The sequence below is a fragment of the Vipera ursinii genome (genome assembly GCF_947247035.1).
Source record: "Vipera ursinii genome assembly, chromosome: 1".
NCBI classification, from domain to species: Eukaryota; Metazoa; Chordata; class Lepidosauria; order Squamata; family Viperidae; genus Vipera; species Vipera ursinii.
In genome coordinates, this window is record NC_139512.1 from 322,935,103 (window position 1) to 322,962,620 (window position 27,518).

Consider the following 27,518-nt stretch of genomic DNA (forward strand, 5'->3'; position numbering starts at 1 on the left):
GAGAGCTAATGTAGTTCCCATCTTCAAAAAAGGGGAAAAAATAGAGCCAGAAAACTACAGACCTATCAGCCTGACCTCAATACCTGGGAAGATTCTGGAAAAGATAATCAAACAACAAATCAACGAATACCTTGATGCAAACAAAGTCATCACTAAAAGCCAACATGAGTTTCTCAAAAACAGTTCATGCCAGACAAATCTTATTGCATTCTTTGATCAAGTGACAAAATTAGTGGACCAGAGCAATGCTGTAGATATAATTCACTTGGACTTCAGTAAGGCATTTGAGAAAGTAGATCACAACCTACTACTTGATAAGATAGAAAAATGTGGGTTACATAGCATCACCACCAGATGGATTCATAGCTGGCTGACAGGGCGTACTCAGCGTGTGGTCCTCAATGGAACTGCATCTATATGGAGGGAAGTGTATAGTGGGGTGCCCCAGGGCTCTGTTTTGGCCTAGTGCTCTTCAACATCTTCATCAACAATTTGGATGAGGGGATAGATGGGAAACTCATCAAATTTGCAGACGACACCAAGCTGGCAGGAATAGCCAACACTCCAGAAGATAGACTTAAGATACAGGAGGATCTGGAGAGACTCGAACACTGGGCGCTATTTAACAAAATGAAATTCAATGGTGAAAAAGTAAGGTTCTACATTTAGGCAGGAAAAATCAAAGGAACAGGTATAGTATAGGTGGTACCTTGCTCAATAGTAGTAACTGTGAGAGGGATCTCGGAGTCCTAGTGGACAATCACTTCACTATGAGACAGCAGTGTGATGCAGCTGCCAAAAAAGCCAACACAGTGCTAGGCTGCATTAACAGAGGGATAGAATCAAGATCACGTGAAGTACTAATACTACTTTACAATGCCTTGGTAAGGCCACACTTGGAATATTGTATCCAGTTTTGGTCACCACAATGTAAAAAAGATGTTGAGACTCTACAAAGGGTACAGAGAAGAGCAACAAAGATGATTGGGGGACTGGAAGCTAAAACATATAGGGAACGGTTGCTGGAATTGGGTATGTGTAGTTTAACAAAGAGAAGTGCATGGGGTGACATGATAGCAGTGTTCCAATATCTCAAGGGCTGCCACAAAGAAGAGGGAGTCAAGCTATTCTCCAAAGCACCTGAAAGCAGGACAAGAAGCAACAGATGGAAAGTAGTCTCAGAGAGAAGCAACCTAGAACTAAGGAGAAACTTCCTGACAGAACAATTAACCAGTGGAATAACCTGCCTCCAGAAGTGGTGAATGCTCCAACACTGGAAGTTTTTAAGAAGAGACTGGACAGCCATTTCTCTGAAATGGTGTAGGGTTTCCTGCCTGATCAGGGGGTTGGACTAGATGACCTCCAAGGTCCCTTCCAACTTATTATTATTATTAAATCTGGTTTAATCCCATCATGTTCAGAGAAACTTTCCAATTACCTATAGCTCCAGATTCAAGCAAAATTACTGCAGCTAGATGAAAATGAAAATGAAGTCTAACATTTCCATGTATTTCTGATAGTGCACTTCAGCTGGAAAGCCAGTCTGTCAGAATCCATTTATATCATATTCATAAATGGAATGTTTCAAATATATCCCATGGATTCTGCCATCTCCCGAAGAGAAGAGGATAGATGTGTATTGAACCGGCAATAGGCATTTCAAAGGAAAGGAGAAGCCTTTTTAACTGGGGAAACAAAAGGGGGGGCTAGCATCTGGCTTTTGTCACGGTAGACAGCAATAAACAAAAGGGTCCTAACTTCTTTTTTCCCACGAGATGGATGATACGAGAGGAAGGATGGGGGGACTGACCAAATGGGGATTAAGGGGGGGTTAAACCGGGAACTCTTTATAAGGATTTACATCGTGGAACCATTAAGCCCTGTCTCATTTCCTACAACTGAGCATGTCATAGTAAAGATTTCTTTTGGACTAAAAACCTGACTCCAAGAGTTTTTGTCTTCCTAAGACGTGTTTTGGGGTGGGTCCTGACATTAGACAGGGCTTGCAACAAAAGTCAACCCGGAAAGAAGAACCTTACCGGGGGACTTTGCAAATAAATATGATGTCTGACGATGAAGCAAGAAGGGAAGAAAGCCCCACGGAGAAGGAGCCTTCCTCCCAGCCGAACTCCCAGAAACATTGGGAAGCTGAAGCATCATATTCCTCCTGGGAGGAAACGGCGGAGCAGCACGAACAAAAACCCCGGTGGTCGATGGGCGTTGGAAGGAAAAGTGAGTGGGAAAAGGCTTCGAGAGAAGTGACCCTGAGACGGAGCGACCACCAACCGGAATGGAAACAAGAGATGGAGAACTCCCTGCACGCCAGTGAGGAAGAGCGGATTCTGGAAAAAGCTATTGACTTGATGAAAACAACCCTGAGCTCACTAAGGGAGGAGAGAGCTGGAAACCACAACACCTGGGGTCGCAACTGGAGGGGTAACGGAAGGGATCCAACACCTGAAACCCCAGGGCTGTCCAATGGAACAGGAGCCGCTGACTCAGCGGTACCCACCCCCCCCAGACCCACAGATGGGGATCGAGATGAGGAGCGATACACTCTGCGGCGCAGACAACGATCCAGCCAAAGATTCCCACCCCTGGAAGCAAAATTCAAGGGGGAGCCATCACGACTGGGATTTTTCCTAACCCAAGTCCTCAGCTACATGGAAGGGTACGGACGAGACATCCCCAGTGACAAAACACGCATCCGAATTGTGCAATCTGCCCTGGACGGGACGGCCGCAGACTGGGTGGTGAACCTGCATGACTCCAACGCCCCAGAACTCAACGACTTCAACCGATTCATGTCATCCTTGAGGCGACGATTCGAGGACCCTTTGGCTGACCGGAAGGCCCGGGAGAGAATCAAGACGGTGAGGCAGGGCAGGAGAACAGTGGCCGAAAATACCCAAGAATTCCGAGCCATCGCTAGCAAGCTGAACTGGCCAGAAGACATCCTCCTTAGCCATTTCAAAGACGGTCTGAACTACGACCTGTATGACGCTTGCCTGCCTCGGGGAGACCCCTACCATCTCGATGACTGGTATGTCCTGGCAGAGGAAGTGGAAATAGATCTATTGAAAAGACAACGCAGAGGAAAACCATGGGGCCGCCCGCCACTCGAGCAAACACGTGAGGGGGAAAACCCACCGGCTACGGCTAAAAAATCAAAGGGATGTTTCAATTGCGGGAGAGAGGGCCACCGTGCTGCAGAATGTCATTCGAAAGCCCCTCCACACAAAACAGAGGCACCATCTTCCAAAAAGCTGGGGAAGTCTCAAGGCAATCCAAAAGAATCTTCCATGAAGGGGACAGAGGCTGTAGAGTCCACAATTTCTTCCAAAACCTGGGATTGGACTCCGGCCTACACTGCAGGGGCGGTGGACACCTCGGAAGACAGCTCAGAGGGAGAACCTTTGGTAAGTGGATCTCTTCCACCCATACTTAAGACAGTAACTATATTAGCTTCCTCTGCACCAAAAGCCAATGAAATAAAAGCTCTGATAGACTCTGGCTGCATCCGCTGCCTCATCAGCCCAACACTGGTGGAGGAACTGAGCATCCCAGTGAGGAGGCTAAAACAACCAATCTCCTTCAGTCAGTTAGACGGGTCTATAGCAGGGGGGGGACCAGCTACCCTAGCCACTCTACCACTCCACATGTCCCTGGGGTCCCATGAGGAAGACATAACATTTATAGTGGCCCCAGGCATGGCATGCCCAATGATTTTAGGATTGGAATGGCTGAAGAAATGGAACCCCGGGATAAACTGGAGGACTGCAGAACTCAACTTCCCAAAAGGGGAACAGGAAAACGTAAAACCCCCAAACACCCCCCCAACCCAGAGGGAGGAAAAAGCAGCAGTGGGGGAAGAGAAGGGGCTAACAGAGATACCGGAGGAATACAGGGACCTGGCTGAGGTTTTCAGTGAGGAAAGAGCAGATGAGCTCCCCCCCCACCACCCCACAGACTGCACCATAGAATTCAAACCTGGGGCAAAACTCCCAAAACCCAGGATGTATGCCATGAGCCCAAGAGAAATGGCAGAAATGGAGAGATTCATAAAGAAAAACTTAGAAAGAGGATTTATTGAGCCCGCCAAACCCAAAGTAGCCGCCCCGGTTCTGTTCAGGGAGAAGAAGGATGGGTCCTTTCGTTTGGTTGTGGACTATAGAAATTTGAACACAATTAGTGAATGTAATCTGTACCCCCTTCCCCTAATGAAGGATATGTTATCCCACCTATCGAAAGGAAAGATTTTTACCAAACTAGACCTGAGGGAAGCATACTACCGTATTAGGATTAAGGAAGGAGACGAATGGAAAACTGCATTCAACTGCCCAATGGGGTGCTATCAATTCAAAGTATTGCCATTTGGACTGCAAGGGGCCCCCGCAGTCTTTATGCAATTAATTAATGACGTACTGAGAGAGCACCTATATAAGGGGGTCCTGGTTTACCTCGATGACATCCTTATCTTCACAGAAACCAAAGAGGAACATATCAAATAGAGGAAGTACACAGTATGACTCCACATGTGAAACAGACAGGCTTAAAATTTCATATACACGGCCTTTTCTCTCTGACAGCTAGAAAGCCCTTTTTATATTGCTTTTAAATAATAAAATAATATATACTAACATCTATGAACCTGATAATAAGGCTGCCTATTATTTTTCCCCAAAAAGGTAATGCAGAGATCACACACACAATCTTGTAACTTTCTAAATGTTTCTGGAACATGGCATTCTGTGGGCCAATGTCAAGTGAACTCATATCTGGTCCAACAACAGTTTTGTCTCAATATTATCACTTCCACATGATGATTCAAACTGATAACTCTTTTGGAACTATTTCCTATGATGCTGATTTTTATTTGCTGATTTCTCTTTGTTTCACTTGCAGTGTCATTGAAACCACTTAAGATCCTGCAAAAGAAATGCTAGCTTGAAGGATTTGAAGGACCCTTTCCGTAGCTCAGACAAGAGGAAAAGGGATGAAACTGGCAAATGTTTTATCAGTTTTGCCTTATCTTGCTTGTTGGACCAGCCATTCCACAAAGTGTCAAATTTCTGGGTTCTTCTCTTCTCTTTTCTTTTCAGTTTTTGTTGATGTATGTAGAACCTGAGCAAGGCAATGATGCTTGCTTCTTGTTCTGGCATTTCATGTTAGCAGAAAACAATCTCTTTGCCCCTGAAGTTCTGCATACTAATATCAGCAGTGAGCAATTCCATAAGTCTGTAAATCCGTTTTTTTTAGTTTTGCTATTTTTAATAAAATGACTAAAACTTCCTATTAAACCACAGACACCCATAAACCCAAATATAATATAGTCCTTGTCTTTTTACTCTAAAAAAGGAAAAACTAAATAAAAGTAGAACAACATAACCAAAGAAGTTAGTATCTTTTCCTTAGGAAGTTAAATAGCAGCCCTTGGAAGTAATTTTCAGTGAACATGAGAGTTTAAACATATACACATCCGTAGCTACTACACTATTCCCTTCCAGGGTAAGCAGCTTCATGTAGTAGAAAAGGAAAATAAAAAATAGGAAGACTTACTGTAACACAATTCACTATATGTCTCCTGAGCTCTCTTTTCCAGGATCTCATCAACTTCATTCAATCACAACTTTCCTGATCTTCCATTCCTCTGAATTCTTTTACTCTTCTTACATGTATTTGTTTTGCAACTCTATCACACCTTAATATTTATCTATCATGTCTCCTCTTTAGGAAACATTTCTCCAAGATATGTGAAAAATGTATTATTTACCCCAGGCAGAATCTATAAACATTATGGTAAATATCATTCATTCATTCATTCATTCATTCATTCATTCATTCATTCATTCATTCATTCTTCATTCATTCAATTTCTGTAGCTAATATGTATATATATCCTTACTCCCAACCAACACATTTCTAATATCACAAGCATTCCTTACATATTAATCCATAAATGCATTAAAAACAATGTATCTAAATGTTAAATGCATAGAACAACCAAGAAATTGTTTATCTTACACCTTGATCAATAGTGAAATATTCACTAAGCATTCTATTTATTTTTACACATTGCTTTCTTATATATATTTCAGTGATTGCATTTTACAACCCATCTTCAACTCCATAGTCATACAAAAAGTTTCATAATTCAAGCCTATTCACTTTATAACATATTTTCTTTAAACCTACAAAATATGCAGTAAACCTTCTTTCACATTCATGTATTTCTCATATTAACAGCATTCATCCAATTACTAGGAATCAAACAAGTTACACAGGTACTCCATAAACAAACCATATCCACATTTTAGCAATAATAATAATAATAATAATAATAATAATAATAATAATAATAATAATAATAATAATAACAACAAGAGTTGGAAGGGACTTTGGAAGTCTTCTAGTCCAATCCCCTGCTCCAGCAGGAAACCCTATATTCAGTGGTGGGATTCAAATATGTGAACAACCGGTTCTCTGTGTGGTTGCTGCTTCCAGAAGTCCATTCTCGGATTGGGGAACAAAAAATTAGCTAGCAGTTCTGCTGAACCAGTGCCAACTGGCTGAATCCCACCACTGCCTAAACCATTTCAGAAAAATGGCTGTCTAGTCTCTTCTTAAAAACCTCCAGTGTTATAGTATTCACAACTTTTGGAGGCAGGTTGTTCCACTGATTAATTGTTCTGTCAGGAAATTTCTCCTTAATTTTAGGTTGCTTTTCTCTTTGATTCTCCAGCTGTACTATATACATTTTCATTTTTACCTTTTTTCCCTAAAAAACTGATGTGCCAAGAAGTATGGAAAGTTTAGGTGTAAAATTTACATGCTATTTTATTTTTACTGACTGCATTTTAGTAGAAAAAATCCCACAAAATAAGTTGTGCTCATCTCACAATGCAATATTTTGTTGTGGAAAACTATTCTCATGAAAATCTAATTCAACTCTGATTTGATTTTCTTTTCCTCAGCAGAGAATAATCCATAAATATATGAAGAACTTAAAAGTATAACTAACTGCAATCAAAATCAAAATGTAAGTGTATTTTATCATACATACAATTAAACCAATGATGTTTTACAATGTTTTATTTATATATAGATGCATTTCCTTAATGTATTATGATTCATTCAGTGCCCATTGTTCATTGATAATTTCTTCTCAACAAAGTTAAGATTTTTGAAAAAAATATGAATAGTGTACAACTACTAATGGATCAATTATGTACCTGAAGAAAAATGAAATCATTTCATGTATGATGTAAAGGATAACAATGATTCAAAGTTCTTTTATATTGTTTTGTTTTTTATACTGTTATATTATTCTCCATAATTATTTTGTGTTGGAGCAATATATGCGAATTACATTTCCTAAACATTGAAAATACTTACAAAATAAGCATCTTTTGATTATCTTCTTCTCCAACTTGTTCAGGAAGACAAATAATCAAAATACTAATTGAATATTTCAAAATATAAGTTGCTTTGCTGTTCTAGAGTAATACTAAATACACATTTTTTTCTCTAACAATTCTTTTACTATAGAGGATTTAGAGTTCATGAGCATTTTGGTTAAAACTTACCAGATCGTCCATCTCTTTGAAAGTCAACATGGTACCACTCTCCATCATTCACTTTTTTCTGCAAAGCTTTTATTTTAATTGTTCCAGAGCCCATGTCTAAAAGCAGGTAGAGGTGCCCATCAAGCATTTCAATGGCAAAGAAGTCAACTTTAACCATTTGTGGATGTTTGGCATCTTTTTGATGTCGTGGTTTGCCATGGCTGAAGAGAATCAGCCCATTGGGTTCAGTGGTGCGAAAGTCAAAGGATATTGAACCTGTTTTTTTGGCATTCCATTTAGGCAAAGAAATAAAGGATTCTGGTGTTTCAAAAGTGATTGGATCCAAGGTTGCCACATTTTCACACTTAAATGCCACGACACCATGAATCTTCATCTTAGGATCTCCTTGTTTGGCCAGTCGAGACAATTCCAGTCTTACATCATTGTTTTTATAAACAACCTAGAAGTAAAGCACAGTAATTACTGAAATGGATTAAATTGTATAAATAAATCTGAATATTAATTACATCCTTACATTTTATAAAGTTTCATGTTATCATGTTAAATAACACATTTTGTAAATTTCACATACATTTCAGCATGCCCCTCTTTCTCTCTGAAGCCAAGTCCTGAGCCTGAATTTCATCTATGGCTGGAACTCATTCTGCAGTTTAAACTCTGAAAATTAAATTACGACAAAATTTCCTTCATTTTGTCATTTCTTCAGCTAAAAACAAATTTTGGTCCATTCAGTTATCTTTATTAGGTATTGAACTAAAACGTGTGGACTTCAACTCCCAGAATTCCTCAGCCAGGCATGCTGGCTGAGGAATTCTGGGAGTTGAAGTCCACACGTCATAAAAGGGCCAGGTTTGAAGACCCCTGAACTAAAACAATAGCTAAATGCATCTGTGAGACTATGGCTTCAGCTCTTTATCCCATCTTTCTGCAAAAGATTATTCTTATTTAACATGCAATAATGTGCTCATATAATAATATTAGATTGAATAGTTCCATGGACACAATATAACATCTATACATATACATGGCAATTCCTCCTTAGGTACAAGAATTAAGATATAAATACACTCTAGGAAAAAATAGCACAATGACAAAAATAATATCAATTAATGGTTGAATAATTTAAAGATATCTTCTTAATTTTTATACTTAAACTCTCCAGTTTGAATCTGAATTGATTTATTCTAGCCTGGCACCACTCATCTGTAAAATCTTGCTTAGCACCCCAAAAATGTTATTTTAGCCAAAATTCAAAACATTCAAAATATTACAGTTTTTCCCCCAGTCCACAGCTAAAAGAAAACTGTTCATCAGAATTTCCAAAGTACAATAGTTCATTCTAGACTTAAATATATATTTTATGATTAATATGCACCCCTATAAGCAACCATTGATATTAGTAGCTATGGGAGGGGGCTACCACATTTCCTGAATTTTGCTATGTTTAGTTTCAGTGAATGACTTTCAGTTCTAACACATTGAGAACTTCTTTTGATCAACCTAACAAATACCGCTCATGATTTTAAATATCTTTATCATGCCTCCCCTTTCTCTCCTTCATAGCCTACAGAACCCTTGATTCCTGTAGTCTTTCCTTTTAGGAGAATTGTCTTGCTTAGTTATTCTGAACATAAATCTCATTACTGTAAAGGTGAAGGTTGTGTTTTTCATGGTAAAATGCTTCATTTTACACTTTACATTTGTTGAAATTGCAGCATTGAGGAAGTATGGGAAATCTGATAGTTGACATTCAGGCATATTCCCACACAGCTGAAGAAGTATGCTTTATAGTAACCATTTCAAGCTGGACTGATACATTTTATAATATGGAAGCCATAGTGTGTCTATATCTCTGGATCAGATAATATTCTTTTTAGAGGGACAAAAGTATGCATTTTTGAGTACTGGATCATAGAGAAGGTAATTTCCCTCATAATCACCAAGGAAACTAAAAATATTAGATGAAATGTGCATGGCTACAGTAAAATTCACTGGCTGTGGGTTGGCAAAATAATAAGATAAAGCTGATAATGCTATATATTCTCCCTTATTTGTTTAACCTGTATGCTGAATATATATTAAGAAAGCTGATTTGGAAGAAAGTATGGTTTTAAAATTAAATGACAAAACACCAAATATCTCTGCTGTGCTAGTGACAATGTCCTAATAGCTGAAAATGTAAAAGAGCTTAAAACTCTACTATAAAAGTCAAGGACTATTGTGAAAAAATGGGACTAAAATTAAATATCAAGAAGACCAACTAAAAACAACCAGTACAACAACAACCAGCCATAGAATTGGCAAAGAAGATGTTGAAATGATACTGAATAGCTTCTTCCTTTCAGATCAAACATCATCAGTAAAAAAACAACAACAACCAAACAACAACAACAACAAACAACAACAAGCAGTCAAGAAATATCCTACAGACTAGCACTTGGTAGAGCAGCCATAAAGTTCTTGGAAAAGATATTCCAAGCTGTAAAATTGTATACATACATACATACATACATACATACATACATACATATCTACAAAGATCAGAACATTGCAAGAAATTGTATTCATGGTGACACTCTGTGGAAGGAAAAGTTGGATTTTTGAAAAGCTTGGATAAGAAGAAAATGTATGGTTTTCACCATTGGCACTGGAAGAGAATATAGTAGATAAACAACAAAACAACAACAAAAAAATGCATCATTGAACAAGTCTACCCAGAGTTCTCACTGAAAGCATAAATAACCTGACTCAAATTGTCCTCCTTCAGGCACATTATGTGAAAATCTAGCTCCCTAGAGAAGGTGCTAATGATGGGAAAGGTGAAAAGAAAGACAAGACAGATGATAACCAGTTACAACATAGATGGATTCAGTCACAGTGGCAATGGGAGTAACACTGGCAGTCCGAAAAGTACAGTTTAGGGGAAAAGCATCACAAAGAAAATCTATGTGATCACTAAAAGTTGACGCCATCTTGTTAGCACATAACCAGCATATTAAAGGTATTTTTATACTATAAACTAGAACTTTAGGTATGCTCTCCAGAGACTCTACAAAAATTGTGACTCAATTGTAATTTCAATATGCCCCAAAAAGAAAATAAATAAAAATCAGTAGATAAATCATATTCCCTAAACAAGTTCCAGGAACATGAATGGCTTGTTTGAACTTAGGAAATTTGGGGTAGGTTGATGCAAGAATTTGCATCAGTGTGAAAACAGATCATCCATATGCAGTAATTTAAAAGAAACTATCAGCTTTGCTGAAATTTGAAATACACTGGAGCAGAGTCAAAAATAAATAAAGTGAATTTGACAAAAACCTTATCGGACAAAATACTATTTTAGCTGATCAATTAAATAACATAACAGTTGCTGCTCTTTCACCCATCTAGTTTCATACCCACAGAGAGGGCCTCCTCAGGGTGCCTCCGGTCAGAGAATGTTGGCTGGTGGCCCCCAGGGAGAGGGCCTTCTCTGTGGGCGCTCCGGCTTTATGGAACCAGCTGCTGGTCGAGCTCTGGACGGCACCGGACCTTCGCTCCTTCCGACGCGGTCTGAAGACCCACTTATTCGAACAAGCTGGCCTGGCCTGATGGGGGGATTATTTAATTCTCTTTTTAATTTTTGTATTTGCTATTTATATGTGCCCGGTTCACCGCCCTGAGTCCCTCGGGAGAAGGGCGGTATATAAATTTAATTAATTAATTAATAATAATAATAATAATAATAATAATAATAATAATAATAATAATAATAATAATACCCAAGGCAAGTCTAGGCTTCATGGTCTCCCAGTTTCTAGCCTGATGCCTTAACCACTACACTGAATGGGCTCTTGTGCATTTATTAATGTACCTTAAAATACATTTACTTATGTGAACAACTTATAACACAAAAGGAAGTGGAATATCTAACATATCTCCACTCTTCTGAATTCAGTCACAGATGTTGGAATGTGAACTTTTTATGGGATGTGGGTCTGACTGGCATCTTTCAGATGGATTAGATTGAAACTCCTGGTTTTTCTAGTCAGGATAGACTAAAGTTAAGAAAGCAGGGCTATCTCTATGTGAAAATAGAAATTGGAAAGAAATTGCATTAAAGAGGCTTTTATATTATGCATTCCATATTCAAAGATTTTGAAAATTTCCATTTATTTTGGTAATAAAGTAATGTTATTATTTTGCTTATTATATTGTAGTAATATAAAGTTTTAATAATTTTATAATTTACTCCCTCTTAAAGTTCTTAAGTACCTTAATAGTACTTAAACCACATATGCAGTTTCTTCCTCCCAGCAAGATATGTTAACTTCAGAATACTTAATTGAACTTACTTTCATGTAATCATAGATAAGACTTCACATATGGATATTGTAGTAAAATCCTGATTTGCTAAACTAAAATCCATTACATAGGAGGTTTATTGCAGACTTCCGCTTCCTGTTTTCCAGCGGAGCAGTCGGAAGATTCGGAATGCCGAACCCTTCAGCTGAAATTTCTTTTGTTAGGGACCCTAAGGGGCCAGAACCCACCCTGAAGGGGTAGAATGAAGGAAGAAAATCCCATGGACTTAGGAGAGATGGTGGTCTCCCCAAACGGTCCAGGAGAAGCCTCCCAGAAACCAACAGAAGAAAAGGCTGGCTAACTCCATGTCCAGTCACAGCTGAAAACAACGGAAGTCATAAGCTTTTAAACTAAGTGGATTTTAAACAGCATGCTTGAATCTGGGTAAGAATATTGATTTTCTCTATCCTACCTATTTTCCTGAAGAAGAAAGTCCCCAAAATTAGAGATCTCTGGGGGGAAAAAGGAGGGGGATGGGCTGTGTGATGACATCCTGAGCTCTAGTGTAGTGATATCCTGAGTTCTGGGCTGCAACATCCTGGGTGGTTGGCTGTGTTGTGACATCCCAAGCTTTAGTATTGTAACCTCCTGAGTTCTGTGATGTAATGTCCTGAGCAGAAGGCTGTGGTGTAACATCCCAGGCTCTGGTCACCTTTCTCACCCATCATCACAAACCTATACATGGAACACTTTAAAAACAACGCCTTAGACAAATCTGAACACAAACCCAAACTCTGGCTTAGATATGTAGATGACACTTTCGTAATTTGGCCACATGGGAAAGAAAAACTAGACAACTTCCTCACACATCTCAACAGCCTACACACCAAAATACAATTTACTATGGAAATAGAAGCCAACAACCAACTCCCCTTTCTAGATGTCCTAATCTACAAAAAACCCAATGGTTCCCTAGGACACACCATCTACTGGGAAAAAACACACACCAACCGCTACATAAACGCAAAATCCCATCACCACCCGGCACAGATCAACTCTGTAGTGAAGACCCTCATCTCCATAGCAAAGACCACCTAAAAACTGAATTACACACTCTCACAAATGTATTAATTTCAAACGGATTCCAAAGAAACACTATTACCAACCTAATCCAAAGGGAGACACCCCCCCAAGAACCAAGACACAGAACAGGACAACGGCATCGCCCTCTTCCCCTACATTAAAGGCACCACAGATAAAATCAGCAAAATTCTCCACAAACACAATATCAAGAAAGCCTTTAGCACTGACCAAAAAGTAGCCAACATCTTAAGAAACCCTAAAGACAAGTTCCAGCTTGAAAACCAAGGAGTCTATAAAATACCATGCAAAATCTGCCCAGCCACATACATTGGACAAACTAATAGGAGAATAAATGCACGTATCGCAGAACACAAGAATGCAGTCAGAAAAGAAGAAAAATACTTCCTCCCTTTTCCAGAACCTTAAAGCAACAGGACATGAAATTGACTTTGAAGGAATGAAATTAATCTCCAAAACTAAACACTACAATAAGAGAATAATTATGGAAGCCATCAAAATAGAGAAACACCCCCACAACATGAATAAATATGACAATACCTCCTGCCTACCAGACATCTGGAAACTAGCCCTAGTCAACAAATGAGTCCCAGCCAGAAAAACCGACACCAGACCCACAACAACACAGGATGCCACCACCAATCATCCTCACCAGACTCAAACCCAAACCCACCCCATAGACGAAATGCAACCACCATCCAGAAGCCAAACCACGGTGACATCTCCAGCTGCTGCACCCCCTCCCGACTCCCACACAAAGGAAACTGACACATGCCATGAACACAAAGCAAGACCGCTAACTCAGAGCCAAACCAGAGCCTGGGATGTCACAACACAGCCAACCACCCAGGATGTTGCAGCCCAGAACTCAGGATATCACTACACTAGAGCTCAGGATGTCATCACACAGCCCATCACCCAAGTTGTTACAACACAAAAGACTAATGGGTACACAGCCAACACCTCAGCCACACAGGATGCTACAAAACAGCCGACTAAGCTGCAAACAATAACTCCATCTTCCAATCAGGATGTAACAACACAGCCAACCAACCCGCTTACAGCAACAAAGCCAGCACCACACACAACCCGGCCAATATTTATAAAGAGACAGCAGCTCCGATCATGCTTTGCTTGCGCAAGCACGAAGCCGAAGACACCAGCCTGAAGATGACGAGTCGGACCTCGTCGAAATGTCGCCAAGACACTCTTAATCTTACACGGGAAAAGACACAAATATGGCAAGACATATGTGTGTGTGTGTGTGTGTGTATGTGTATATGTGTGTGTTCAAAAAAAAAGCCTTGACAAATACTTAACATACATACAATATGTTTTTTTTTCTTTTTCCTTTCTGTAAAAAAAAGTTGAAATGATTTAAACAGCAAACATTTTAGTTATTTAAATGTGATGATAAGAAAAGCATAAAAATGTATTTTGAATGAAAGTTAAAGGATTAGATGTTTAGATCTAGTGAATGGAATGCTTAAAGTTTAAATAGATTAAATACATTCTCAGCTATGGTCAAAAAGAATAAGAAATTGAGGGAATAAATATATATTAAATTAGGAGGGATACATATCTTCAGTCGTATGTTATTTTTTGTATCTCAGTGCTTTTGTCTTTTTTTTCTTTTTTCTTTCTTCTTTCTTTCCTCTTTTTTGTCTCGCTCCTCTTTTCTTTTTTCTTTTCTCTTTCTATTTTTTACTTATTGATTAAGAAATATAAAAGTATGAGAGGGCTTATATGGAAAAAATAGAATTAAATCCACCAATGTAAATGTAGTTAATTGTTGAGAAAATTGTCACTAGTAAGAATATTTAGAATTTGGGGGGAGAAATAAGCTGAAATAAGCATGGTAACAGGATTTACGATAAGGCAACTAAAATGACAAATAGGATATTGGAAAAACTATATACTTAATTGTTGTTTATCAAAATAATGAGAATTGTTTTAGTCTAATGTTTTGCAAAGAAAGATACTTTGGGGAAAGGGGAAATCAACTGAAATTAACATATGGAATATAGATTATAGAAATCAGTTGTTAAAGATTGTCTTATAAATGTTACCCAGACAACATACTGTTTACAAATTACTGAATGATTTATGTAATGTTAAAAAATACCAATAAAATATATACAAGAAAAAAAGATAAAAAAAGGTTTACTGCAGCTGGCTTACTTTTCTTCTTATATCAGAGCATTTGCAAATAGCATTGGTGAAAAGTCATATCACTACTTCTTGTTTACTCATCAAAAGACCATTTATGTGAATGATACTTAACCCATGAACAGCTTTTAAGATGATGTGCAATTTCAAGATATTCAGGGCATTATCGTCAGACACAATAATTTGGTGATCCATAAATATGCTTTGAGAAATTGTGTCTGCTTCTCCCCAGTTTGTGCATGGCAAGGTCAATATATTAGATAAGAACTCATGTCCAAGTAAATGTTTTTCACTTTCTGAATTGTTTTTATTCCACATACTAAATAGTATATTCAGCCCCTATCACTGAAAAGCAACAATGTTGTTTAATGTGATTGGCTTTCTGCTCAATATGAAAGAATCCATCTATTCTTTATAAAGAGGAAGTGCCTGGAAAAAAAAATAAGTTGTGAACCAATTTGAATGACCATTGTAATTCCTGCATAAATCACCCCTTGCCAAAAGCTCATTTTATGATCCAAAATCATTTACGTAAAAGAAACATGTTTTCTAGATGCCACCATAAATTATTTTTCAGGAATTTACTGATGTGTGCAAAACTGTCAATCTTGAATGTAAGAGTAGATATGAATGGAATTATAAACAGGGAACTGTATATTTAGCACTCTGGCAAGAAGATTTACATATATATTTGCAGCATTTTTAGGATGATGTGTCCTCACTGGACTATGGCAGTGAATTATAAAACAGTAACAATGCAGTTAAAATAATACAATGGATTTTAAAGATTCCTATAAAAATAATAAAAACATCAACATTTGGCTTCAGCTAAAGCCAAAAACATGATGGAATAAATTATTTTCTCTTGCATACAGCCTTTTGGAGGAGTAGCAAGCTGTCCTTTGTATACCACTCCAGAGTCATATAAATTAAATGAATCAATCCCTCCTTAAAAAAAACTCTGTGCACCTAAGTTTGAATTACTTTACTATTCCATTCCATCTCTCTCCTCATTCCTTTTGCAATATATTCCAAATTTCAATTATGTTTTTTTAAAGTAAAAGGTTAAATGAAATATTGTATATGTTTGTCCTCTTTCTGACTGTTGTCTCAATAAGCAACATCCTTAATCAGGGCAAGCTAGTGCACTACCACAAGACAAAGATAAAACTACTTTCCAAGTGAGAATGCAGATATAAAATGGGTTGGTCAGTCCTTAGGCTAGTATTTTTGTATCTTTTTCCACTTCATCACACTATAGTATAAATATGGCCTAGCTATTTCTTTACTTTGTCTTACATCCTTCATCTCAGTCTGAGGCCATGAAATAAAGCCCATAAATAACTCTCTTATAATTTGAAAGACAAAAAGAAGTATAAAAAGTGGAAAGAGGGGCACATAACTAAGGCAGAATATCAGCAAATAGCCCGAGCCTGCAAAGATGAAGTGAGGAAAGCTAAGTCTCAAAATGAACTAAGGCTTGTGACAAAGGTAAAAAATACCAAAAAAAGCTTCTTTTAACATGTAAAAACTGAGAAAAAAATCAAGGAAACAATTGGTGCATTTGTGGCAGAAAGTGGCAAGAAGGCGAGAAGCAACAGGGAGAAAGCAGAACTACTCAACTTGTTTTTTGCGTCTGTTTTTACATATAGAGAAAAACAGTCCAACCTATAAAAACAGTAAGGTAAAAAACAGAATAGAAACACAAGTGAAAATATGCACAAAAATGGTGCGCAAGCACCTGTCCATCGTAGACAAGTTCAAATCACCACAACCAGATGGATTATACCCCAAGGTACTGAAGGAACTGGCAGATATGATCTCAGAACCACTGAACTATATTTTTCAAAGATCCTGGAGCATTGGGAAATTACCAGAGGACTGGAAAAGAACTGATGTAGTTCCCATCTTCAAAAAAGGAAAAAAAAATAGATCCAGGAAACCACAGATTTATCAGTCTGACCTCAATACCTGGGAAGATTCTGGAAAAGATAATCAAGTAACAAATCAGCAAACACCTAGAGGCAAACAAAGTCATAACCAAAAATCAACATGTGTTTGCCAAAAGCAGACCATTTCAGACATTCTTTGACAAAATTAGTGAACCAGAGGAATGTTCTGGATATAATTTACTGGGACTTCAGTAAGGCATTTGATAAAGTAGACCACAACCTACTACTTGATAAGATAAATGTGGGTTAGACAGCATCACCACAAGATGGATTCATAACTGACTGACCAACCACACTCTCCACGTTAATGGAATTGCATATACAAGGAGGGAAGTATGCAGTGGGGTACCCCAAGGCTCTCTTTTAGGCCCAGTACTCTTCAACATCTTCATCAATGATTTGGACAAAGGGATAGATGGGGAATTTATCAAATATGCAGACAACACCAAGCTGGCAGCCATAGCCAACACTCCAAAAGATAGGCTTAAGATACAGAAGGATCTTGACTTGAACACTGTGTGCTATCTAACAAAATGAAATTTGGTGGAGAAAAAAGTATGTTAAGTTGCGGGTTGAGGACCGCATGGCAATGAAGAGGCAGATGAGTACCGCAAGTCAGCTCTTTATTTGTGGTAGGCGTGTACTGGACAAAGGGGGTTACCTGGACCCCTTATATACCTAGCCAGGTGACATTCTGGCCAATCCATCCGTCCATATCTCCCGCCGAAATCCTTTCAGCCAATCCGGCCACAACACAGCGCCCCCTGGTAGTACCTGCAGAGCTGCTGCTCACACCCCATACATAACACCCCTTCCCCCTTAAAAGATCACACACACACACACACACATACACACACACATGTGTATGTGTGTGTGTGTGTGTCTATGCATAATATTTTTCAAACACAACATCAACCTGAGCGGTGACCCCTCTCTGGCCTGTTCAGGATTGTTCATAATCAGCAAGGTATGTAGGTGGTCTGTGGGTCCTAATAGACTGTTTCAGCCCTTGCTGGACTTCCATCTCATCATCGGTCAGGGTTGAGCCCAGGTCCACATATTCTGCTTGACCCAGTCCCTGGGCTTCCCCTTTTTGTTCAATTGTTCTTTGTTGTGAGTGGTCACCCTGAGACCCTTCAGGAACCCACTTCCTGATTTGATCTACATGACGCCTGATCTGACAATTCCCCTCCACCCCAATAATATAGGACAATGGCCCAGTTCTGTCAACCACCACCCCCAGAATCCAAAAATGCCCTGGCCCATAGTTCCTTGCCCAAACCAAGTTGTTATTGTGAAATTCTCTAGGAACTCTGGGATGCACGGCCTCAGCAGCCACTCTGTCAGGGTGCAGTCTGACCAATTTGGTGATGAGCCTCCGGTCCCACTGCAGTTCCGCTGGACTCTTGCCTGTGGCAGTGCAGGGTGTGGTGTGTTGCGCTAACAGGAACTGTGCCAACCGTTGATGCCAGTCACCGTTGATGATGTACCGCAATGCGTCCATGGTTGTTCTTACCATGCATTCTGCTAATCCATTAGATGATGGGTGGAAGGGCGCCAATGTGACATGCCTAATCAAGCTGGCCCTGGTAAATGCCTGGAATTCAGCAGAGGTGAATTGAGGCCCATTGTCTGAGACTAATATGTCTGGCAGGCCATGTATGGCAAAGAGCCCCCTGAGCACTTGGATGGTTTTGGCCGAGGTCATGCTAGTGACTGGTAACACTTCTAACTACCTAGAGTGGCTATCTACCACCACCAGGAACAACTGTCCCTGGAAGGGGCCTGTGTAATCAATGTGTACCCTGAACCATAGAGTGTGTGTCTCTTCCCACTTGAGTACTGGTGCATGGGGCATCTCAGGTCTGGACCTTTGGCAGTCATAACAACCATTAACCTGTTCCTCAATAGCCTTATCGAGGCCAGGCCACCACAGATAACTCCTTGCTAACGCTTTCATTCTGACTATTCCTGGATGTCCTTCATGTAATGACTTAATGACCATGTTTCTCAGTGTTTGGGGAATGATGACCCTACTTCCCTATAGGAGGCAGCCCTTGTATGCCAACAACTCATGCCTCCTGTTGAAGTAAGGTTGGAATTTGGTTCCTGAACTCTGCTTAGGACTCTGTCTGCTGCTGTTTCAGCGGCTATGTCTTTTGCCTGCAGGGGGCACTCTGGTAGATCTTGAATAGACAGTATCTGGGCTGCTGGTGCTGGATCCGGTTCGGCCTTGTCTAAAGGCAACCTGCTTAACTCACCTGCATGGCCCATCTCTTTACCTGGGTGGTGAACTAACTTGCAAGAGTATGCAGATAGGAAGATGGACCACCTAAGTATTCTGGGTGATATAATTTCAGGTGTCTGTTTGTCCGTTGTGAACAACCCCAGTAGGGGCTTATGATCTGAGAATATGGTGAATTCTCTGCCATAAAGGTAGTCATGGAATTTCTTGACCCCGGCCACGATGGCCAGAGCTTCCTTATCGATTTGAGCATAGTTCCTTTCTGCCCTAGACAATGTGCGTAAGTAATAGGCAATGGGCACTTGGTCTCCATTGTCTTCAAGATGGCTCAGTACAGCACCCACTCTGTATGGGGATGCATCACATGTGATGCATATAGGTGTTGACTCTATGAAGTGGGTGACTGTGGAGTTACTTGACAGTAGCTCTTTCAGTTGTCTAAAACTGTTTTCATGCTGCTTATTCCAACTCCACACAGCTTGCTTGTCTAGGAGCCTGTGCAGAGGCTCAGCTATTGCAGCTTTGTGTGGAAGAAATGAATGGTAAAAATTTAGGAGCCCCAAGAAAGCTTGTAATTCCCCCTTGTTCTTGGGAGTGGGGCCATTTTTATTGCCCTCACCTTGGATTCAGCAGGATGCACCCCCTTGGCATCAATTCTGAACCCTAGGAACTCAGTAGATGTTACCCCTATGCTACACTTGTCTTTCTTGAGTTTGTGCCCTGCAGAGCAAAATCTGTTTAAAACAGCCTGCAGTCTCTCAGCTGATCTCAGAGCTTCCAGCAATGAGGACATCATCAAAGTACGGGCATACTCCTGGAATGCCCTTCAGTGTTTTCTCCATCACTTCTTGAAAGATCCCTGGTGCTGAAGAGATACCGAAGTGCAAACAGTTAACTCTGAAAGCGCCTCTGTGCGTTACTATGGTCTGCACATCAGCAGTCTCTGGGTCAACCAGGAGTTGCTGATACGCCTGCGCCAAGTCTAGGTTTGCAAAAATGGCACCGCCCTGAAGAGAGGCGAGGATATGGCTGACCGTCGGGACCAGGTAAGCATGCAAATTGAGGGCCCGGTTCACAGTACATTTGTAATCAGCACAGATCATCACCTCCCCGTTAGCTTTTAATGGGGTAACTATAGGGGTTTCCCATTCACCCCCTTCCACGGGCTCTAACACCCCTGGTCCACTAGCCTTTCCAACTCCCTCTCTATTTTACTTTTAAGGGCAAAGGGAACCCTGTGGGGTTTGATTCTGATGGGCATAATGTTGGGGTTTAGCTTTAACTTGATGGGTGGCCCCGTGTATGTGCCTAGCTTGTCCTTGAATACATCTGCAAATGCTTTGCAGATGGATTCGAGGCTCGTGGCCTCGACCCTATGGATCCCTGAGATGCCTATGCCCAGCAGCCCGAACCAGTCCAGCCCCACTAGGCTAGTCCTACGGCCATCAACTACCAACACATCCAAGTCCCCACGGAACCCTCTGAACCCAACCGACAGTGTGGCCTCCCCCTTGATTTTTACGGGAGCATGCTGGAAGTCAGTTAGTTTTAGGGTAGTCGGTCTTAGCGTAGCCCACCGGTTGCTCTGGCCGCACACTTGTTTAAAAGTCTCCTCCGAAATTATCGAGACCGCGGCACCGGAGTCTAACTCCATCTTACAGGGTATACCCTGCAAATGGACTTCTAGCATAATTTTGGGGGTGAGTAACTGATGGACCCCCAAATGGGAAATGGCCTTAAGGTTCATTACGGAATTGGAGGCTGCGTTTTGGGGTGTCCCAGTACCTTTTGACGATGCGTCCTTGTTCCTCTGATGGCTCCGGCAAACCACAGCGATGTGGCCCATTTTCCCGCAGATTTGGCACTTAGCCAATTGAAATCTGCAGGTCACCCTTGTGTGGTTTCCCCTGCAGCTGGCACACTTGGGGCTGGTCGCTCCAGCTCCCAGGATGGCGTCAGTACCGGCCCCACCGGCAGCTCTTTGCGCCGCCATCGGTCTCTGCTGAGCCCCCTAATCTACCCGCAGTCATGTTGGTTGTTGTTGCACCGCCCTCCGGTCTAACGCTTTGATCTCTGCCACCTCATCATCGTCCATTCCACTGTACGCAGTGCTCTCCTGGTGCACTGATCCCCTAGAGCTGCTGTTTGGTCAGTGGGTTGTTTGCCCATTGCCGCTGGCTGCCTCATGCGCTTGGACCTCATCCAAGACCTCTTGCAAGCTTATTTTCAGCTTCACAAGCAGTTTCTGCCCCAGCCGCTTGTCACTCAGCCCGAAGGTGATACGATCTCGCAGGCGGTCCTCTAGATCAGGGAACTTGCAGAGATGAGTGGCTTGTCGCATGTCCACAATGAAGTCAGTTGTTGACTAACCCAGCCTCTGGATCTGCTGTACGAATTGGAATCTCCAAGACATCTCCAACCTCTTAGACATAAAATGCCCGTTCAGCTTGCTTACGAGGTTGCGGTATGGAACAGATGCGATAGGCGTGATTGCGAACAACCCCATGGCCACATCGTAGACGGCAGACCCGCTGATGTACAGAAGCGCCACCACCTTCATGCAATCCTCCGTGATCTGGTTGACCAGGAGGTAGCCTTCGAACTGGCCCAAGTGCAATTCCCATCGCTTGGGCCGGTGAATGTCGAACTTATGGATCTGCATTATTTTTGCCATGGTCTGACTGGTCCTAGGATGCTGCTTCGGCAAGGATCAAGGAAAGAATTCTTTTCTTCCGATCCAGTGATTTCAGCTAGTGACTTCAGCTAGTGATTCAGCTCTGTGCGAAACAGCAATCCCATCCTTGTCGCCACTGTTAAGTTGCGGGTTGAGGACCATATGGCAATGAAGAGGCAGATGAGTACCGCAAGTCAGCTCTTTATTTGTGGTAGGTGCGTACTGGACAAAGGGGGTTACCTGGACCCCTTATATAGCTAGCCAGGTGACATTCTTGCCAATCCATCCATTTGTATCTCCCACCGAAACACTTTCAGCCAATCCGGCCACAGCACAGCACCCCCTGGTGGTACCTGCAGAGCTGCTGCTCACTCCCCATACATAACAAGTAAGCTTCTACATTTAGGCAAAAAAAAACCCAAATGCACAGATACAGTATAGGTGGTACCTTGCTCAGTAGTAGCAACTGTGAAAGGGATCTTGGAGTCCTAGTGGACAATCACTTAAATATGAACCAGCAGTGTTTTGCAGCTGCCAAAAAAGCCAACATAGTTCTAGACTGCATTAACAGAAGGATGGAATCAAGATCACGTAAAGTGTTAATACCACTTTACAATGCCTTGGTAAGGCCACATTTGGAATACTGCATCCAGTTTTGGTCACCACAATGTAAAAAAAGAAGTTGAGGCTCTACAAATTGTACAGAGAAGAGCAACAAAGATGATTAGGGGACAGGAGGCTAAAACATATAAGGAACGGTTGCTGAAATTGGGTATATCTAGTTTAATGAAGAGAAGGATGTGGGGTGACATGACAGCAGTGTTCCAATATCTCACGGGTTGCCACAAGGAAGTGGGAGTCAAGCTATTCTCCAAAATACCTGAGGACAGGACAAGAAGCAATGTATGGAAACTAATCAAGGAGAGAAGCCAAACTAATCAAGGAGAGAAGAAATTTCCTGACAGTTAGAACAATTAATCAGTGGAACAACTTGCCTCCAGAAGTTGTGAATGCTCCAGTACTGGAAGTATTTAAGGAAGAGACCAAACAACTATTTGTCTGAAATGGTATAGGGTTTCCTGCCTGAGCAGGGGGTTGGACTAGAAGATCTCCAAGGTCTCTTCCAACTCCATTATTCTATTCTATTCTAAATGAGGTTGGCAAAAATCATTCATAACTGAGCTACTGTGTTTCCTCAGAAATAAGACCCGGTCTTATATTTTCTTTTTGCCTCCAAGAGAGGCAGTAGGTCTTATTTTGGGGATGTCTTATTTTTTCCCCTGACACCTGCCTCACCTCATGGCAGCGGCACTGACAGCCCTGTCCAGCAGGTGCCCGCATGGCTGCTGGCCCAATTCTGTGACTGCTTGCAGCCACTTGCAGCAGGAGGCCACATGGCCCAACGTGCTGTGCCACCGCCACGAGATGAGGCGGGTGGGGGAGGTGCCCAAATACTTTTCACTCAGAGAGAGACTGGAAGCTTTGCCTGCTTGCAAATGGGGCACTTAGAAACCAAGTGATTCACTCCATCTCCAAGCATCCCATTTGCAAGCAGATGAAGTGTCCAGTCTCTGTCATTTGTCTGGGCGAAAAGTGTTTGGGTGACTATGGGACATTTGGAATGGACACCATCAGCCCCCACATGCTTACCACTACTTGTGCTGGCCACATCCACCCCCCAGGTTTATTTTTGGGGTAGGGCTTATAATAGGCCCACTGGAAAAAATCAATCTAGGGCTTATTTTTGGGGTGGGTTTTATTTTCAGGGGAACACGGTAGTATTAAAGTAGCATTTTATCCCTTATGCTGACAGCAAACAACAGCAATAGCAATGTGTGCAAAATTAGAGGTACTTCCACTGCCCATTCCATTTGTGATGAACTGAGATATATATAGCTAAGGTTATCAACTAGGGAGGGCTTATTTACTATTTCAGGCTGATGTACCCTGACCTCTTTAGTCTTAAGTCAGGCTCTAGAAAAAATAATAAAAGATCACCATCAGCAGCACCAAGGACTTTGCAGAATTGTGAAGTTGCACAAAGACACTTATTGTCATGCTGACTTGCTTTGTCTCTTTCTCAAATTTAATTCCACAGAGGCAGCAGGTTTTGCACATAGGTGAAATTCTGCAACAGTGAAATTATGTGTAAATGGCTCTCCTTGGCTCTGAAATTAATGAACTTTTTTTGTGGTTTCTGTATTTGTGGGACTGTTGGAGTCAGATTAGAACAGCATATAAACTCAAACAAGCAAATGTCAGGAGAAAGGATGGAGGAGCTCGACAATTTGGACATAAAATGGTCTCATTCTTGAATCACTGTTATGATTGATGGATATTTTCTTACTGACTAATAGCATTCAGGAGAGCAGAAGGCAGTAGAACTAGAGGCTTAAACAAATAATTTCATTTAACACACACTGCAGAATGCATAATCGGAAAAACATTGTTTGTCCACAAACTAGAACAAGTGCAATAGGTGCAGGATGATAAATGACAATTGGGATAGAAAACCTTATGCCTGTGTAACTTTTTGCTGATTGTGGGTAGCACTAACTCAGTAGTGGAAAAATACCATAACATTCTGTATATATTCACCTTCAGAATCTTTCCACCTTTTATGTGATAGCTAATCTTGGTGTTTTTCAAAACTGAACAGATTCATATATACAGTATGGGTGGAACATGTTGACTAGGAAATGCATTTGAGTTCGTTAAGATTTACTGTCTAGATTCAGAAAACTGCCTCCCAAGTTCATCCAGGTAATAATAAACATTTGGTTTGTTCTTTTTGAGATTTACCAAATTCGTGATTGACTCCTATCCTTCCAATTGGCTAGTATCTTCACTGCAGTAAACTAAGTCTATATCACAAATGCATTTCTATTGCATCTGTGTATTGCCTGATTCCTGCTCTGTGGGACTGAACTCACTTTTATGATGCTGAAGAAGAGTTTCGTAATTTGTTTCCTGTTGGGCAGTTATGAACTGGAATATTCTTAAAGATACATTAAATTTTAAAAATCAATGCTTTTAATAATCAGTTTGATCATGAAATTTGTCAGAATGTGTTTCACCCTACTGTAAGAGTGCTTTAATAAAGTGCTTACAGCATGTGGTCAGAGATACAGACATAACTCTAATACATTTTTTTAATGCTAAGCCCTGCAGTTTTTGTTGCTAGACTTGCAGATGCTGCTTTTACTATGGTTGCTGGGTTCACTGTTTACCAGGAATGAGGATGAAGAGAGGGAACGTGTCTATATATTGCTTTTTTACACTAAATATATTTATATTCTTATGGCAAGGAGTCTTAAGCATTCTACTGGAAAGAGCATGGAAAAAAGTGGCTAAAAACCAAGCTGCAGCAACACAGGAACAAAGGAGGTCCTTTCCCCGCCCTCCAACTAAATAAAAAACTTCCAGCAAATTTTGCTGAAAAAATAAAATTGACTGGATTGTGTGAATAAACATATCAAAGGGAATCTAAATGACCCAGTTAACTTTTTTTTCAAAAAAGTAAACAAATTATGAAATAATTATTCATTCACTTTCAGATAAAACTGCATATGAGTGTTTAAATAAATGCCAGCTGGGTAACTTTGGACCAGTCACAATCTTTCCGACCAACTCACCTCACAGGAAGGAAAAATAGAAGGAGAAAAGATTGTTAGGTAGGAGTATTAGGCATGTTTGCGGCCTTGAGTTATTTATAAAAAATAATAAAGGTCCAAAATAAACAAACAGACAGACAGACAGACAGAAATAATGAACTTTTGTTTTTGTTGTCTACCTCTCTGCACCTTTTGCACAATACTGTCTTTTTACTTGATTAGCATTTTTAACATTAAAAGAGCTCCTAGAAAGGCTGATCAGACTAATAAGTAAATCTGACTTCTCAGTGATTGTGTTTAATAGAAATAAAACGCACTCACATACTACTAGACTCAGAACCGTGGAAGCCTCTCGACTGAAACTATAAGAAATCCTGGCATTTATGGAGAAGGATGCAGAAAAGAAGGGAAAGGATTTGTTATGCCCAATATTATGTTTGCTAATTTTACCCAACAGGAAAAAGAGTTGGGAAATTCCAACTGGAAAAATTATTCAGCAGAAATAGCTCACTTTTCTTTGTACCTTCTCATATTCAATCTCTTTGAAAAACAGTTGAATCAGGCAAGAGAGTGCCCTGCCATTCTGAGCTCCTGAGATAAAGAGCTTCAGTTTTATTTTAAAGACCAACACCACAAGAGGTAGTAATGCCAACAAACCTTTGGAGCTTTTGCCTTCTGTTCTCTGTCTTTAATATAAAGTCCCTCCTGATTCATTTTTCCCATTGCTGCCAAAAACTGACACCATCAATGATTAATTGACCAATTATAGCTTACAATGGCCTATAATAATCCAGTTATCACTTGTTGTGGGACATGCCTTTTCATAGAGAAAGGCAGCTTTCCAGTTAAATCTCTTGGCTGGTTTATTGTTTGAAGAAACTGCTCCACTGTTCTACTGTGAAAATAGTATACAAAGTCATGGCTGAAATTCTTGGCTACCTTTGTATATGGGCTTCCTAGTTAGAACTAACCATCCTGCATTTACTTAAATGTACCATAACTTATTCAAATATTTATGGAACTGAAAAATATATCTATAATTCCAAAGGTTGCAGGTGAACATAATACTTAGCTTTGACCATTAATTCCTGTACTGAATTATCCCACAGTCTTTGTTTGGTGAAATGAATTTCTCATGGCATACCCTGGAGAATAATAATCTGGATTAATGCCAATCTGACTAATCTTTTGAGTCTCCTCTTTAAACCACATATCTACAAAAGATTCATTTGGGATTACCTGAAGCAATCCTCCTTCTAGTTATTGGAAGAAAACTGCCTATTAACATCTTTAGTGTCATTTTACATACAGAGTCAACCCAAAATTTACTTTGAGCTTCAGTATTTAAGATTGACTCAGACCCACCTTCCACCATGAATTCCATTAGATCAAGCATTTAGCATTTAAAAATGGCTCTTGAGGAATTTACTTTAGAGGTTACAGAAACCAATATGTTGCAAAGAAAGTTCCTGTATGTTACAAGATATTATTATTGTCATTGTTATTATTTCAATTCTAAGATAATACTCAATACATTTGAGTGTTTTTGTACTGAGGTACTACTAAAGTGATTTTATTGATTCATACAGCCCTAAACTGTACCAAGTACTCTTGTTGGAGTGACAGTGAAAAGAGCTATAATCTCTAGCACCTCATCTTATACAATGCAGCTGATAAAAGTAGACATGTGGCCCACAAAGGCTTATTCTCAGATAAGGACAGCAACTTCAGTTTTGTTTGTTTCATTTATTCCTACACTTGACTAGAAGAATTTTTCTCTCCTATTTGCTTTCTTTAACAGCTTTCTTTTCAATATATCCCTTTAGTATTTACAGAATGCCAGTTTTTCGCCTATCCTGTTAGAGTAATTATTGCCTGACAACAAGCTTG

The 27,518-nt window shown here is 40.3% G+C and overlaps 1 protein-coding gene across 21 annotated transcripts in view; it reads right to left on the minus strand.

The window, feature by feature from the left end:
• The window catches only part of NRXN1 (neurexin 1), a gene marked incomplete at its 5' end in the record, with an annotated part of 949,216 nt that overhangs the window by 580,636 nt on the left and 341,062 nt on the right, over positions 1 to 27,518 (minus strand). For all 21 annotated transcript variants that reach the window (XM_083350272.1, XM_083350275.1, XM_083350271.1 and 18 more), the window contains one exon: positions 7,587 to 8,025. In XM_083350272.1, coding sequence (XP_083206398.1) covers positions 7,587 to 8,025 — 439 coding nt within the window. The remainder of the gene's footprint in view (positions 1 to 7,586; positions 8,026 to 27,518) is intronic.